Source organism: Odocoileus virginianus, chromosome 2, assembly GCF_023699985.2.
Source record: "Odocoileus virginianus isolate 20LAN1187 ecotype Illinois chromosome 2, Ovbor_1.2, whole genome shotgun sequence".
Classification (NCBI taxonomy): domain Eukaryota; kingdom Metazoa; phylum Chordata; class Mammalia; order Artiodactyla; family Cervidae; genus Odocoileus; species Odocoileus virginianus.
The window spans coordinates 88,040,832-88,056,705 of NC_069675.1; the positions used below are offsets into that span (position 1 = coordinate 88,040,832).

A 15,874-nucleotide genomic window follows, 5' to 3' on the forward strand; every position below is an offset into this window, starting at 1 on the left:
GCACTGCCCATTTCTTCCTGAACAAGCCCAGAGAAGTTGCTTCTCTCTGAGGCTTGATCTCCCATCTGTAAAATAGGTATAACAGCGCTTTCTGCTCCTAAAGATTGTTGTGGTGAGAGAGTTCAAGCCAAGTGCTGGGTACAGAGCCAGCACAGAGGCTGTCCTCAGAAACCTCTGCTGGCTGCGTTGGAGCCTGGCAAGCACCCAGTAGGGGGAAGCAAGACTGGGAGGCAACCTCCCTGTATTTCAGAGACGCTTCTTCATCTGTGAAACTGGTCTGATGGGTTCCTGTCTTGCCTGGGGAGTCGGAGAGGGAGATTAAGATCACGGCTGCGGAGCCTCTGGAAACCACTGAGGCTGGTTCGAGGAAGCACCAGGGTGTGCAGTCTGGTCCTAAAACTGGCCGTTAGCTCCCCAGTGGGCAACCGGACATCTGAGCCTTCATTCTTGCTGCCAGGCTTTCCTGCCAGAGGGAGGGAGCGGGGAGGAGCTGGGCTCCTGCCCAGTTACCCCCGAGCATGAGGCTCAGACCTGCTCCAGGTTTGGGTCTGAAAAAGAGCCCTGAGAATCCCACGTGGCCTCGTGGGTCCACTCCCACATCACGGAGCCAAGTCTTAGATTTCTCCCGGGAGAGGCACCGGCGAGCCAAATGCATCATTAAATGGCAGAAAGGCGGTACGCTGCATGTGAAAGATAATGGGGGAAATTTATTGAATGGGCTGTAAATCACAGCATGAAAAGCACCGAAACCTATGGGAGGAGAATTAATAAGTCCTGAGCTGTGGGACTTGTTTGGGGTGGAGGCCATGTGGCCCCATTTCATTGTGAGCCCGGGAGCTTCATGATGAACAGAGGCCCGGAAGTTTGGGGGCTCTAAAGTATCTTCTGCGTCCTCTGATTTCAGGGAAACACGATGGTGATGCCTGCCAGACCCTGTCCTCCCCTTGATGGGCAGCAGCCATGTGACAGCGCTCACCTGGGCACTGGGCTTATGACAGTGAGCCAGGCAGATGGGCCTCGACCCTCGGGGGAGCACTGTGCCAGGAGAGACAAATGTGAGATGAATCATCAAAAAAGAGATGTCAGGGCTCAATGTGGTGGGCTCCCTGCAGGAAAGGGGCAGGAGCCTGGAGAAAATGACTTGGGAAGCAGCCTGGGGAGGGGAAGGGGGATGGACCTTCTGGAAAGGAAGAGTGAGTGGGAATAGACCGGGTGGCCGGGGGTGGGGAGGGGGAGCAATGGGAGGGGTGGATGAGCCAGAAAAAGTGTCCAAAGACTAGTAAGGCCAAGGTGGCCAGGAGAAAGGGCTGTTTTTAAAGTCCTCGCTCTGGCTGCTTTGTGGAAAATAGACTCAGGAGGGTAAGGGTTTGTGTGTGTGCGCGTGGTTGGGGGGTGGGGTGCAGTCAGGGGCTGTGAGAGTCCCCAGAGCTAGAGATGGCGGTGACCTGGATGCAGGTAGTGACAGTGGGGATGAGCAGGGTGGACAGACTCAAGCTAGAATGTGGAGCTGGCAATGATCCGCTTCACGGAGGAGAGCGTGGGTTGGAGGGAGCAAAGCCAGGAAGGAGAGAAGTTGGGGGCAGGCGCTGGGGTCAGTGTGGCCGAGGAGGGGGAGGTGTTGGGAGTGCTGAGAGGTGACATCGGGGAGGGGTCTGGGGTAGCACCCACTGACCACCACCCTCACTGGGACTGGAAGCCAACGTCCCAGCCTTTTTGCTACAGGACATCTTTTGGCAAATGGCTGTGTCTTCTTGGTGTCTAGAAAGGGGCTGCCAGGTGAATTACCTGGGGACGGGTAAGGGGAGACCATTTGTGGCAGCACAGGTCACTATTAGGAGCCAGGCTGCTTGAGATCGAGTCTTGGCTGCTTTCTGAGCCTGTAAAATGTGAGAGGAAGAGTGTCTGCCTCTTAGGATTGGGATAAGGACTCGCTGGATTAATATGGCCCAGCAGAGTTACTCTCGTGGGGTTAATAACTGTGTCCTGTGTGACCTTAGGCAAGGCTCTCCCCTCTCTGGGCCTTGATTTCTCTGGGCTGGTCTTTGCAAACACTCTGGGCAAGGCTCTCTAATCTCACTGTGCCAGCAGTGTCCAGCTCTAGCTCCAGCTCCAAGCCGGCAGTGGTGCCTCCGATGGGACCACGTTCCTTCCAGCCTGTAAGAAGACACCAGGCCTATCGGGGCTGTAAGGGGATATTTTAATCAGCCCAAAACCTGGGGAGGCCAGAGGACACAGGGACCAGGACAAAGGGAGCCAGTCAGGGCTGCTGCCTGGCCTGAACTGACCTGCTGGGCTCCAGAATCTAGACTGGACTTGGGGAGCCCCGGGAGGGAGGTGGAAGCCAGGAGCTTCACTGTGGGATGGGGACTTGGTTTGCCCGTCTGCACTGTGAGCCTGGGCTTCCCAGGTGCCTCAGCGGTAAAGAATCTGCGTGCTGATGCAGGAGATGCAGGTTTGATCCTTGGGTCAGAAAGAGCCCCTGGAGAAGGAAATGGCAACCCACTCCAGAATTCTTGCCTGAGAAATCTCATGGACAGAGGAGCCTGGTGGGCTACAGTCCATGGGGGGGTCACGAAGAGTGGGACACAACTTAGCCACTAGACAACAACAACAACAATTCCTGCCTGCCTGCCACACACAGGTGCTGAGAAAGGCAACAGGCTGCAGTTTGTAAAAGGATACTAACCCAGTTGAAGGGCTGGAGTTCCAGAAGTCTGCACATAGAGCCGGGGGCCCTGAGGGAGAGCAGTAGGTAGGTCAGTGTGGGACCTACTCTTACACTGCATCACCCCCTGCTGGTTAAAATGCAGATTCCTGGGCTCTTCCCAGGCCAGCTAAACCAGACCCTCCCTGGTGGGCCTGGACACATGCATTTTGACATGTATCCCAGGGCACTGAAAACGCCTTGATGTCTGAGAGCTGAGGTTCTGCTCGCCCCGCTTCCTACCCAGTGGGGATGGGGCACCGAGGCGGTGGGGAGGGCTTGTCTAAGTCACGCAACAGACTGGGACCCTGTGCCAGGCCCCCCGGGGCCCTCGGGGAGCACACCCTGGGAACCCTGGGTTGGGCCTCCCACGGTCCGTCTGTCCTGCCAGGGCCAAGAAGCGTTTCTTTCCAGGGCCCTGCAGCCCGGCAGGGGGCAGCACTGGCCAGCACCTCCCCAGGGCTCCAGGCTGCTCTGTGGGTCTGGCCTGGCAGGTCTGGAAGGAGCCCCCGCCGTGGGGCATGCGTGGGAAGGCAGGTCTGGACAGGCACAGGAGGCTGCGTAAGGGGGTGGGTACGAGAGAGGGAGTGCCAGCAGGACACAAGAAACACCAAGTTTGAGAGACCAGGTCTGGAAGTTCCTGAAACTGCCCTGCAGTTTGCTGGGGCAGAGGCCACGGGGCAAGAGAAGGCCGTGGGGTCAGAGGGGCTGTGTTGAGACCCCTGTAACCCAGACTGCCTCCCCAGGGCTTTCAGTGGGACCAGGATCAAATCTGGATCCCTCCGGCTGTCCTCTGGGCTGTCTAATAAAGGTCAGCGAGAGGTCAGCCCACCCCCTCCCGCAAGCCCTGGCATTTTAGCCAGGAGGGTGCAGGAGTGGGACTGAAGCCCAAACTCCCATCCCAGCCCTCCAGGTGTGCCTGTAACAGCTTCATCTGCTGCTGGAAACAGGGAGTGGCTGGGGGCGTCTGGGTGACCCTGGGCAAGTCCCAGGCCCTCTGAGCTACGCTTAGAGAGGGGGTGCACACTAGATCCCCGAAGGTCTTCTGCAAGACCTAGCTATGAGAAGGCACCTGCATGTTCAGCTTTTCTAAGGACAGGGGTCCAGTTCAGTAGTGAGCTCCCCGTCATCCAAGGTTTGCTAAATGAGGCTGCTTGAGTTTTGCTGCTTCTTAGGCCTTTGCCCAGCTTCCCAGGTGGCATTAGTGGTAAAAAGAATCTGCCTGCCAATGCAGGAGATGCAGGAGACATGGGCTCGATCCCTGAGTTGGGAAGATCCCCTAGAGGAGGGCATGGCAACCCACTCCAGTGTTCTTGCCGGGAAGATCCCACGAACAACAGAGGTGGAGACGATCGAAGCGACTGAGCATGGCACAGGCCTTTGCCTGGGGTCCTGGACAGCCCGCCCCGCCCCAACACACTCACACTGTGCTAATCATTAATTACCAGGAGAGACTCACCTGGGGAAAGAGGCCAGTCCCTAACCCTGGTGGGGAGCAGGGCACTGATTTCCAGGATGACCTTGAACTTGTTTTCCTTGGCCCCAAACTTTCAGCTACTTCCTGTCTGAGCAGGCACAGAAATTTTAGGACTCCAGCCCTTCTTCCTCTCCCGTGGTGGAATTTCCAGTCAAAATGCCATTCCTTGGGTAGGGGCAGGGCCGGCATTGTTCTCACTCTCAAGGGGAGTCGAGGGGTGACAGGTTGCAGGAGCTGCATTTAATTCTCACTCCGGATTCCAGCTATGGGCTGGGTGGGATCTCCAGGAAAAGCCATTAAGAGCGAGAACCACGGCTCTGGCACAGCCTGCCCCTCCTCTAGCACCTGCTGGGTCTCCCGTTTCGATTCCAGATTGAGGACAGAAGCCCTGAGTGTTAGTGTGCAAAGGAGCCGGAAGTCCACCCAGGCAACTCCATTTTTTAGGAGAGGAAACTGGGCCTATGAATGGGAAGGGCCTCACTCAAAGGCACACAGCAAAGCAAAGGCATGTATTCATTCCTTCATTTCTTCTGCCAGCTCCTGCCTCGAGTCAGGACTTCCATCCTGACCTCCCAACCAGTCCCAGGCTGCTGTGAGTGAAAGTCGCTCAGTCATGTCCTGACTCTTTGCAACCCCATGGACTATACAGTCCATGGAATTCTCCAGGCCAGAATACTGGAGTGGGTAGCCTAGCCCTTCTCCAGCAGATCTTCCCGACCCAGGAATCGAACTGGGGTCTCCTGCACTGCAGGCAGATTCTTTATCAGCTGAACTATCAGGGAAACCCCAAGAAATAAAGAGTGGTTGTATAATAGCCAAAGACAAATTTTCTCCCCACAAATTTAAAAAATGCCCAGGCTGCTGCTTGATAGTAAATTATGCAGCCCATTGTGCCCGTGCCTTGCGAAAGAGACCCAGGCCCAAAGAGGTGAAGTACCTTATCCTTGGTTCCCTTCTTAAAAAAAGAGTGGTGGCTTTGAGCCCAGCTCCCTTCGCTCTTCTCATTCATCAGATGTTTTCTGAGTGCTGCTGTGCGCACTGGGGACAGGCCTGGGACAGGACTAAGGAGGCCCCTGCCCTCATTAAAGTTTGGGGAAAGACAATTAGTGAACAGCCGAATGCTCAGATAAGATAGTTTCAGGAAGTGATAAGTTGAAGAAAATGAAACAAGGCAGTGGGATCGGGTGTGGCGATTGGGGCAGAGGTACTTGAGATAAGGTGGCAGGGATGCGATGCTTGAGCTGAGGCCTGAATGGCAGGAAGGAGCTGACATCTGAAGGTCTGAGGTTACAGTATGAGACAGTGGAACAGCATGTGCAAAAGCCCTGAGGTGGGGCCACATGCGTCCCATTCAAGGGTTGGATGGGTGTCCAGTCTCGTCTAGAACCATCTTAGCCAGTGGTTCCTCAGGAAAGCTGCTAGGAAACTTCGAATTCTCCCACTATAGTTCACAGGCATCTAGCCTAGCCCTATATTGAAGAAAAAGATTGAAGTTAGGAAAAGAAGATTGGGAAAGATTGAAGGCAGGAGAAGGGGACGACAGAGGATAAGATGGTTGGATGGCATCACCAACTCAGTGGACGTGAGTTTGAACAAGTTTTGGGAATTTGGTGATGGACAGGGAAGCCTGGCGTGCCGCAGTCCACGGGGTTACAGAGTCGGACACGACTGAACGACTGAACTGAACTGAGCCTGGCCCCACCCTGCAGGCCAGCCTCTTCTTTCAGTTGCAGAGTGAGGATCAGAGAGGGCTGTGACTCATTCAGAGTCATGCAGCCTCACAGCAGGCCTGGAGTCCTGATCCTCTGCCTCCCCAGCCAGAGTTCCCTCCTTACCATTCTATTTCTCCCCTTCTGGCGGGGTTGCCTGGGCCTCATCCCTCCTTGGATCTGTCTTCCATCTCTTCTCTCTGCTCTCACCCTTACACATCCCGTAGATCCTGCTCCCCAGTCCCCTGCCTCATCCTCTGTTCTGGCCTCACAGTTCTATATGCTGCCCCTAGTATATGCCTTGCTGTTTTCCATCTTTGGGTCTTTGCTCATGCTTCTGGCCCCTCTAAGAATATACTCCTCTGCTCTCTATTCCAACTCCTACTAAGCTTTCTAGCTCAGTGCCAATGATTCTTCCTCCTCCAGGGGATCTTCCCAACCCAGGGATCGAACCCAGGCCTCCTGCATTGCAGGCGGATTCTTTACCAGTTGAGCCACAAGGGAAGCCCCCAATGGCTCTTCCTCCAGGCAGTCTTCCAGGATTTCTCCCTCCACCTCTCCTCAGTGCTGACTCCAGATCAGATGGGCTCAGCCATTTTTCCCATGCTGCCACCATCTCTCCCAGTCAGTTTTACTGAGAGCCTGCTCTGGGCCAGGAAATGTGCTGAACAGATCTGACTGTCCTGATTTCAAGGAGCCCACAGATTGGTGAGAAAGAAAACAGCCTAGAGGGGCAGATGTCAGCCAGTGTGTCCACAGGGCTTTGATTCGCTATGCTATTTGACCCTCTGCAACCCCACAGAGTGTAAGTATCATGATGCCCGTTCCGTAGTTGAGGAAACAGAGGCACAGAGAGGTAAAGGTACTAAGCTGAAGTCACACAGCCGAGAAGTCTGGTTTCTCACCCCAAATCCCATACTCTTGCAGCTCCCTGCTGAGATGGGAGCTTCCTAGAAGCTGGCGACTGGGTGGGTTCATCTGTCCTCCTCAGTGGGATCTGCAGGGATGGCACAAGATCCCTCCCCTCCCCCTGGAACCCAGGCCAGTGCCAGCCACGAAGTGGTTCACAGATGACTAGGCAGGCCTGCCTGAAAGGGAGGGGACTCTCTGACCTCACCCTGGGACCATATGCCACCCCCTCCTGTCGCCCAGTGGGTGCGGAGCTGTCTGGGCCCATCAGCTGGAAGGGGTGGAAGGAGGCCTGAGACCTGGAGCCTTGGCTCCAGGCTGGGCAGGGAGAAAGAGGAGCCGTGGGCCCACCTGGAGCTTGGCAGCGTTTCTGGGTCAGGGCAGAAGAGGAAGTACGCAAAGAGAGTCGCTCTGGGCCTGGCCATCTGGGCTGAAATGCCGGCTGCTGGGGTGGGGGTGAGAAGGAGGGGCTGAGGCTGGGGCCTCGAGAGCGAATCCCCTCCTCCCAGGCTGCAGGGTTGGAGCTGTGGAGTGGTGGGTGTGGAGGCTGGGGCCCTGTGGGCAGAACGCATCAGGCCTCTGGGAGGGGTGGTCCGGGTCATTGAGAGGGAGAGGGGGGTCTTGGGCATCGCTGTTTAAGCCCCAGCTCCCATGTGTGACCTCGGGGGAGTCCCTCCCTCCCGTGGCCTCATGGCCTCATTGCCCCATCTGCGGGGAGCGATCGTGCTCCCCTGACTGCGGGGGTGGGATGGGCCTTCAGACCCTCCATGTGTGGAGAATTGATGCCAGATCCCAGCTTGCGATGAATGAAAGGCAGGCTTCTCCTGGCAAGTTGCTGTCCACAGCTTCCCCGGTTCCATCACCTGCTCTGAGGTTTCCTTCTAACCCCGACCTTCCAGGATTTACAACAGGCTGTTGACATGTACAAGAGAGATGTGTTCTCTTCTCTGGGCTTCTGGAGGGTGGGAGGAAACACCTAGGTGATGGTTTGGGACTGGAGGAAATTTCTAGATCCTGATGGGGTCCATGGAGGTGGATTAGTAGAGATAACTTGTGTTAACATGTGACACCTGAGGCCCAGAGATGTCAAGGGACTTTCTTGGAGTCACACAGCGCCCAAAGAAACACAGTGACCCTGCCCACTGGCCTTTCACCCCCTTAGAGCTCTGCCTCTCCCAAGGGCTCAGCCCAGTTTTGGATGACTTGATTTCAGAAAAACACTCACAGTACCCGAGGCCCTATCTGTGTGTGTTCCAATATCCACGCTTGATTGGTCCCCTAGTTCTGCCTGTGTTGAGCAGGGCAGGGCCATCTAAGCCTGGGGTCATCATAGCCCTGACTGGGCCATTTTTTTGTGAAGGATGTCATTAAATTTGTTGATGGCTTTAGGGAGGAAGTCCAGAGGCTGGTGGAGGTGGTGGACAGCTGGCTGGGCCTCGAGCACTCGAGCGTGACCTCTCAGGCTTGTCTGCCCCTCCTGCCGTGTTGGTGATACCCGGCTCCAGCCTCCCCCATCTGAATGAAGGTCCTACTCGTGGTCCAGCCATATTCCCGGATGAGCAGTGGACACAGGAAGGCGTCATTACCTGTCAGACAGGCTGCCTCCTGGGGCAGAGACTCGTGACCTCAACCATGAATTTCCCCCACAGCGCCCCCATCCCAACCCTGCCCAGGGCTCCAGCGACTCAGAGATTGGGACCGGCCTGGGGGGGCGGATGTTTGCAGGGCTGCCTGGCTGGGTACTTCCCCTGGTCACTACAGCACACCCTCGTCCCGACAGGAAATCTGACAGGTCTGAACCCTCCAGACACCCATTGTGTGAAGCCTGGCATGGGCTCCAGTGTTTCCCCTGTCAGATTCCATCCCTTCTTGCCTCCTCCTTGCCTAAGCTGGTTTTTAAGGAAAGTTCCAGGCTGTTGCCCCTCCTCCATCTCGGCATAAGGTCCTGCTCAATCTTAAGACCTTTCCTCTTTCCAGCCTGCCTGAGTTCACATCCTGACTCCTAGTGCAAGCTGTGTGACCTTAGGGGAATTACGTACCCTCTCTGTTCTGCCAGTATTTTCTGTGACATGAAGGTGGTGACCATCAAATGAGATAATGTGCATAGCTAAAGCAGTCAGTAAGTGCTGAATACAGTTTACTGCTATTAAATCCAAACTTCACCCTCAGACAAACTTGTAACCTTCCTGTGCTAGAGGTCTCTGGCTCTGGTCCCCTCCAGGCGTGAGCATCTCCCCTCCCTGAGTGGGATTCAGTGTGAGATGTTTGCTGTTGCTGTTGTTTCCTGCACAACCTGGCCCTTCTGAAAAGACCAGGACCTCCTGCTTTGCTGTGCGCTGTGCTCCATCGCTTCCGTCGTGTCCGAGTCTTTGTGACCCCATGGACACATGGGATCCTGCCAGGCTCCTCTGTCCGTGGGATTCTCCAGGCAAGAATACTGGAGTGGGCTGCCATCTCCTCCTCCAGGGGATCTTCCCGACCCAGGGATCGAACCCACATCTCTTATGTCTCCTGCATTGGCAGGCAGGTTCTTTACCACTAGCACCACCTGGGAAGCCCCTTAGTTGAAGAAATGGGTGATCTATCCTTACACACGGGAGGAAACACAGTCCCAGATGGGCAATTTAAGGCTTTCCAGGGGGTAATTCTGATTGTATGCTGTGTTCTCCTTCCTCACCGACTGTAAATCTGACAGCCCAGTAAGATGTGAGGCTGCACTGGGCTGGCCCCTCCCTAACTCGGAGCCCTCCTGACCCAGCCCTGGTCTGGCCTGCGCTTGACCTGGACTTCCAGCGCAGCAGGATGCTATTCCCCTCCAGACCACTGGATCCTGATGGTCCTGTGCCCACAGGGGAGTTCTTCATGTCCATCCTTCTCTGGTCTTCTCTGGTGTCCTCACTCTTCAAACCTGAACGGTGGGGTGTGGTGAGGGTGGAGAGTGTCAGGATGTTTTGATGAGGTGATGTCTGGGTCCTGAGGGGTGAGGAGAGTTCGCCAGGTGGGTGTAGAAGGGAGACCTTCATGGCAGGGCAGAGGCTGGAGCCTTTGGAGGCTGAGAGCAGATAGATCAGAGTCCCTGGCATGGGCTGGCGTGCAGAGGGAGGGGGCTGACTGCTTTGTGACAGCTTGGTCCTTTGTGGTACTCTGGGAGTTCACCTTTGGGGGCTTTTGAGGGATGATGAAGGTGATGTGCGGTCAGGTTGGATCTGACTTAACTAGCCCCCATCCCCTTGCCTGGCACTTACTAAACATGCAGATTTCAAGGCTTCATCCAGACCCACTGAACCAAGCATCTTGGAGGAGCCTCAGAAATACACATGTTTAACAAGCTGGGCCATTTGGAGGCTGGGGACAGTGGAGGCTGCAAGCCTTGAACACCACCAAAAACAGCATGTGGGGAGGTAGAAGCCGGGCCTGTTCAGGAGACCCTCTGGAGGCAGGACTGTGGTGGGAGATCAAGACCACGGGGGGAGGGGGTGACTACAGCCTGCAGGGCCCCTGGCTCACCGGTCGGAAGGGTCTGGGGAGCCCTTGCTGGCTGGGGCTTCCCCCTGACGGAAGGTCTGTGGCAGGAGGAAGTGGTGGTGGTATGGTGGGGGGGCATTTTTAGGTGCCCCCCTCCAGTCTGGGCAGTCTCTGGGAAGCGGCTGCTTCTGTTTGAAGGGAGGAGGCCACAGGGGCAGAGGGAGGGGGTGGGTGGTTTGCTCCACAGTGGGATTGATTCCAGATGCTCTGCTGGGTGTGCAGGGAGCAGGCTTTGTCTGCCTGGGGGTCCTGGACCTCCTCTCTCACCTCCCACCCTGCCCCTTCCCTACTGAGCCCCCCAGGTGGTATCTTCTTGGTACTCATCTCAGTCCCGAGGAGATGTTCAGCTTGGATGCCTGGCAATGCCCACTCCATCCCAAGGCCAGAAATGCAAAAGCTCCTCCCTCCATGAGGCAGATAGGTCAGGAGTCTGTAACTTCTCCTTGTAGGCAGGGAAACGGAGGCACAGAGAAGAACTTGAGAACACAAGTATAAGCAGAGTTGATGCCGCACCTCTGAAGCCTGACTGTGTTTACAGATGAGATCCTGAAGTCCCCCCTCTACACACACTCTTCTAAATCTGCTAGTTGGGGGTCTCAGACGAGACCCACTCATCCCAGCCTTAATCAGCTTGATGACTTGATCAGTCTCTCATCTCCTTTGAGAAAGCTAGAACCTGGCCCATCAGGGAATTCCTGCTTTAGGGAGGAAACTGGGCCAGATGACTCTTGCCCCCATCCTGAGCTGGACCTCCTGGGAGTCCTCCTCCCCCTCAAAACTAGTGGCCCTGGCTTCAGAAGTTATTCTTCCTGGAAATGCCAAGGTGTGGGTAGGTGGCTGCAGGAGCCCCAGATGAGTGGAAGGCTCCAAACTGGATGTCCTGGAGGAGGCTCCAGAACCTGGCCCACCTCTGGATGGAAGAATTGGGTACTGCTCTATCCAGGGACCTCTGCATTTGTAAAAGAGGCTCCTGGTAATGCCTGCTATTGCAAATGAGCTGGAGCAGTGCTTTAGCCAAAGGAGGTTAATGGGGTCCTTGCAGCCCTTGTGGTTTCCCATCTTCCCCAGGGACTGGCCAGAGCTCTGGGGAGAGGGGCCAGGGGAGTTGATGGCTTCTGACAACCCAGACAGGGTTTGGAGGAGCATATACCCCTCCGGCCCCTCCCCCCTGGTCCTGGGAAGGCGCCTGGCTTCCAGCTGTGATCCAGGCTTCTCCCGACCTGGGGGCCCTCCCCCCTTGCTGAGGGAGCAAGGGAGGGGGTCTCCTTTGTGAGGTGCAAAACCTGGTCTGGATTCCCACTGATTGCCCCACCCCCTCCAGGGCCCCACCTTTTCAGCTGTGCTGGAGTAAGCCGTCCCCAGACTCCCTCAGGCCCCCCACGTGCCTCTCCCACCAACACACCCCTAGAACTACTTGTCGGAGTCCCGTCTAAGTTCCTTTGTCTCTGTCACTGAGGCAGGTTAGATCTCCCTGCCAGGGCCTCAGTTTCCCCTTCTGTACTTGAGGGGTTGGAGCTTAGGCAGATGGTTATGAGATTAATTTTAAAAATAAATGCTGCTGCAGAGGCAAGGCAGTGTAGAAAGAGATACTCCCACCAATGGCCAGGGTGGCCAGGGAAGGCTGCAGGAGGTGGGCCCTAGAATGATGGACTTTGGCCAAGCAGAGAAAAGTCGGTAGGAGGCCAGTCCCTTCTGTGTGTGTGTGTGTGTGTGTGTGTGCGCGAAAAGTATGTGCTAAGTCGCTTCAGTCGTGTCTGACTCTTTGCGACCCCATGGGCTGTAGTCTGTCAGGCTTCTCCGCCCATGGGATTCTCCAGGCAATAATACTGGAGTGGGTTGCCACCTCCCCCTCCAGGGGTTCCTCCTGACCCAGGGATGGGGCCCGTGTCTCTCATGAGTAAAGAGGCATGAGAAGCAGGGGAAGAACAGAGGTGAGGCTGGCGTGGTTTGTTGGGAACTATATCGCTGGAGGCTCAAATACCAAAGAAGCTTCTTTGCACTTGTGGCTTTGGGAGTCTGGGGAGCTATGGATGGCTTTTGAGCTGGGGAGTGCCTGACTTGAAGGCTTTCAGCAGGATGCCATAGAGGGAGGCTCAGTTTCCATCCCTACAGTGGGGTAGGGATGGTTCTGCCCTGCCAGAACTGCTGTAAATGCCCAGCGAGGGAGACCCCACAGCATCTGAGGTGTTTCACTTGGGAGAGGGTTTAGATCAAAGGCTGCCCTTGTGGCTCAGCTAATAAAGAATCCACCTGCAGTGCAGGAGACCTGGGTTGGGAAGATCCCCTGGAGAAGGGAAAGGCTACCCACTCCAGTATTCTGGCATAGAGAATTCCATGGACTATACAGTCCATGGGGTTGAAAAGAGTCAGACATGACTGAGCAACTTTCACTTTCACTTTAAATCGAAGGGACAAAATGTTCAGATTTGGCAAAGCCCCCATGGATAGGTAGGTGTTCATTCTGTTCTCTCTAGATTTTGTATGCTTGAAATACACACCCTAATTGTAAATATATAAAAGTGATACATATATCAAACAGGAGGATTTTTAAAAGAACAGGTGAATGTCCTGCCTGAAGTGAAGTGAAGGTGAAGTGTTAGTTGCTCAGTCTGCATGACTCTTTGTGGCCCCATGGTCTATAGCCCTCCAGGCTCATCTGTCCATGGGATTCTCCAGGCAAGAATTCCAGAGTGGGTAGCCATGCCCTTCTCCAGGGGATTTTCCCAGCCCAGGGATAGAACCTGCATCTCCTGCATCCGCAGGAGGATTTTTTTTTTTTTTTTTTTTTTTATCCTTTGAGCCACAAGAGAAGGCTTTCTACTTGGCAGGGACCCTGGTATGTCCGGGGGTGTGTTTGTGTGTCGGTGCGCAGCCTAGGGAGCCTGGTGCAGAAACCAACCCTGTGGCACCGGCCTCATTCGAACCCCAGTGGAAGGTGATCAGTTCGGGAGCAAGGTACCCACCTGGTCGCCTTGCGTGCGCCCTGCCACGCGCCGAGAGAGCGCACACACGCGGGTGTTTATACCCTCCCGCGGAGTGGGGCGCCGCGGGCTCCCAGAGGTCTGGCCTCAAGCTCTCAGGGTCTCGATGACCCTCCTGGGGACCCGCCTGGGGTCCCGGGCACTCCGGCCCGCCTGGCCCCGCCGACTCCAGGCCGGGATTTCTCCCGCACTGACTTTCCGGGCCGGTGCCAGCCCGGCCTCCCGGTCCCCGGCCCCCGCGGCGGGGCCGGCTGCTCCTCGGAGGGCGGGAGCGGGAGGAGGAGTTTGAGCGACTTTGTGGGGCAGCCTTGGCCTCGGCGGCGGCCGCAGCGGCGCGCGGAAGAACGCGGGGACGCCCGCCGGGCCGGCCGGAGCGGGCGATGGGGCCCGTGTGAGCGCGCCCAGGCCCGGCCCGGTGCCCGGCGGGCGGCAGCATGTCCGCGGGCGGCGGCGCCAGGAAGAGCACCGGGAGGCCCTCCTACTACTACCGGCTGCTCAGGAGACCCCGGCTGCAGCGACAGAGGAGCCGCTCCCGCAGCCGGACTCGGCCCGCCAGGGGTAGGCGCCACCCCGACCCCTGACCTCCGGGTCCTCCCTAGCGCCCGGCTCACCGCCGGGTGCCCTGGGATGCCTGGGACCCCAGGTCCTCCTGCTGTCGATTTACCCCGGACCCTCTCACCCGCCCCCTGTGGTTGCCCCTTACTGTGTCTACTTGGTCCCCATTCCCGCAGCTTCTCCCCATCCACCACGCTGGGGGTGGGGGTGGGTCGGGGATCGGGGGAAACTGAGGCTTGGGGGTCTCCTCATGTCAAGGGCAGGCAAAGTGGAGATCGCAGTTCAGCCTCTTGCCTCTGACCCTCAGTTTGAACCTCTACGCCTCAGTTTATTCAGTAGCGGGTAGGGGGGAAATGGAGTCACCCTGAGCGGTTCTGGCTCAAGTTCTGGCTCTTCCCAGGCCAGCAGGACCCTGTCCTCTCAGCCTACCCTGCCCCCAACCCCCTTGGGCTCCTCTGGGACTTAACCAGGACTCCACCACCTCCTGGGTGGAGGGACACGTGTGTAGATCTCCGGGGTCCTATTCCAGGGGTCCTTGGCTCCAGAGGAGCGCTAGCCTGTAACATCTGTCCAGGATGTCTCTGAGTGGGTGGGCGAGGGTGGGCACCACCTCCTTTGAAAGGAGTTTCTCTCTCTCAAGGCCAGGAGGCAGGACACGGAGGGGGGAGGTGCAAGCAGCATTTTCTTTTTCCAGTAACAGGATCCTCAGCTGGAAAGGCCTGTGATCCAGGGGGCTGGGTGGGGGCCGGGACTTCCTTCCCTGGCTGGGTAGGAGGGAGTGGGGAGGCCCCCCTGGAAGGAGGTGGCCTTCAAAAGGGCCCTGGGTAGGTCGGAGTCCCTGGCAGAGGCTCAGGCCCACGGAGGTGCCCATAGGTGGGAGGAGGGTGGGTGGGGAGCTGGGAGCACCTAGTGGATACCTGGGCTGTGTTTACACTATCAGGTTATCATGGGAATCCAGAAGGCTGGCCTGGTGCCCAGCCTGACCCAGAGGAGTTTGAGCAAATCTGTGCTTGGCATCTGGTCAAGTGCCCCCTGCTCCGGGCTCTGGTTTTGTGGCCTGGACCCTGTGGTCGCCTGGAACCTCAGTTTTCTCGTCAGTGAGAGGATAAGTCAGGCAGGCAGGCAGTACAAGTTCATCTGCCTCCCCCGGAACGGGGAAGACTTTTCCCACAGTCAGGGCTCAGCAGCAATGCTCGGGGCTTCCTCAGGAAGTGGTGAGTTCCTGAGGTGGTGAGTTCCCCGTGCGTGGAAGGGTTCAAGCTGAGGCTGGGAATGCACATGCGCGTGTGTTCTGGGAATTCAGTCTTCAAGCCTCCGAGACTTGTGATCTCCTCCCCCTTGCTTTCCTTGAAGAGCTCCCTGACTGCTCCCTCCCTCCAACCTGGCCCTGGGCCACCAGAGATCTGGGCTCAAGCACTGTGATGCTGGGCAAGGCTCATCCCTTTTCTCAGCTTCCTGGGCTATCAAAGGGGGCTGCTACTACATGGAAGATTCCAGGAACAGCTGAGAAGCAGGAGCTGTACTGGTGCCCCGGCAAGCTCAGGCCACCAGCAAGCTCAGACCACCTCCTGCACCCACCCCACCCCTGCCTTATTCCCTCTGTGACCTTCCCTTCACTCTTGAGCTCAGCCCAGCTCCAGCCCGGTGGGCACAGAGAGGATCAGAAGCTCCCTTCCCACTCAGCCAACTGAGCAGGAGACGATCAATGCTTGTCTGGCCAGCCCAAGCCCCAGCTCCCAGGCTCGCTTGTGTGAGAGCCCCAGCCGAGCACCCAGCTTGCAGGGAGGCAGGAGGAGGCTGTTCTTGAACAGAAGTTACTCTGGGGAAATCAAGGAGAAATTCGCAGAGGAGATGACATTTGGACTGGGTCTCACCACCTGGCTAGAGTTTCCTTTGGCCGAGGGAGTGGTTGAGTCAGATGGGAGTTCAAGCCCCGGGTCTGCACAAAGCCATCCTTTGGTCAGTTACCTCTCAGCCTCAGTGGCCTTGTCTGGTAAATGGAGGTGATGACAGC

The 15,874-nt window shown here is 56.9% G+C and overlaps 1 protein-coding gene across 8 annotated transcripts in view; it reads left to right on the forward strand.

Moving 5' to 3' along the window:
• Positions 1–15,874, forward strand: part of DAB2IP (DAB2 interacting protein) — a 208,461-nt gene that overhangs the window by 59,225 nt on the left and 133,362 nt on the right. For 4 of the 8 annotated variants that reach the window (XM_070452132.1, XM_070452148.1, XM_070452153.1 and 1 more), the window contains exon 1: positions 13,640–13,863. The exons of 3 other annotated variants lie outside the window; for them this stretch is intronic. In XM_070452132.1, the coding sequence (XP_070308233.1) occupies positions 13,740–13,863 (124 nt within the window). In that variant the 5' untranslated portion in view covers positions 13,640–13,739. Of the gene's footprint in view, positions 1–13,593; positions 13,864–15,874 lie in introns of those variants that run through there. One more of the 8 variants, XM_070452161.1, reaches the window with a different exon arrangement.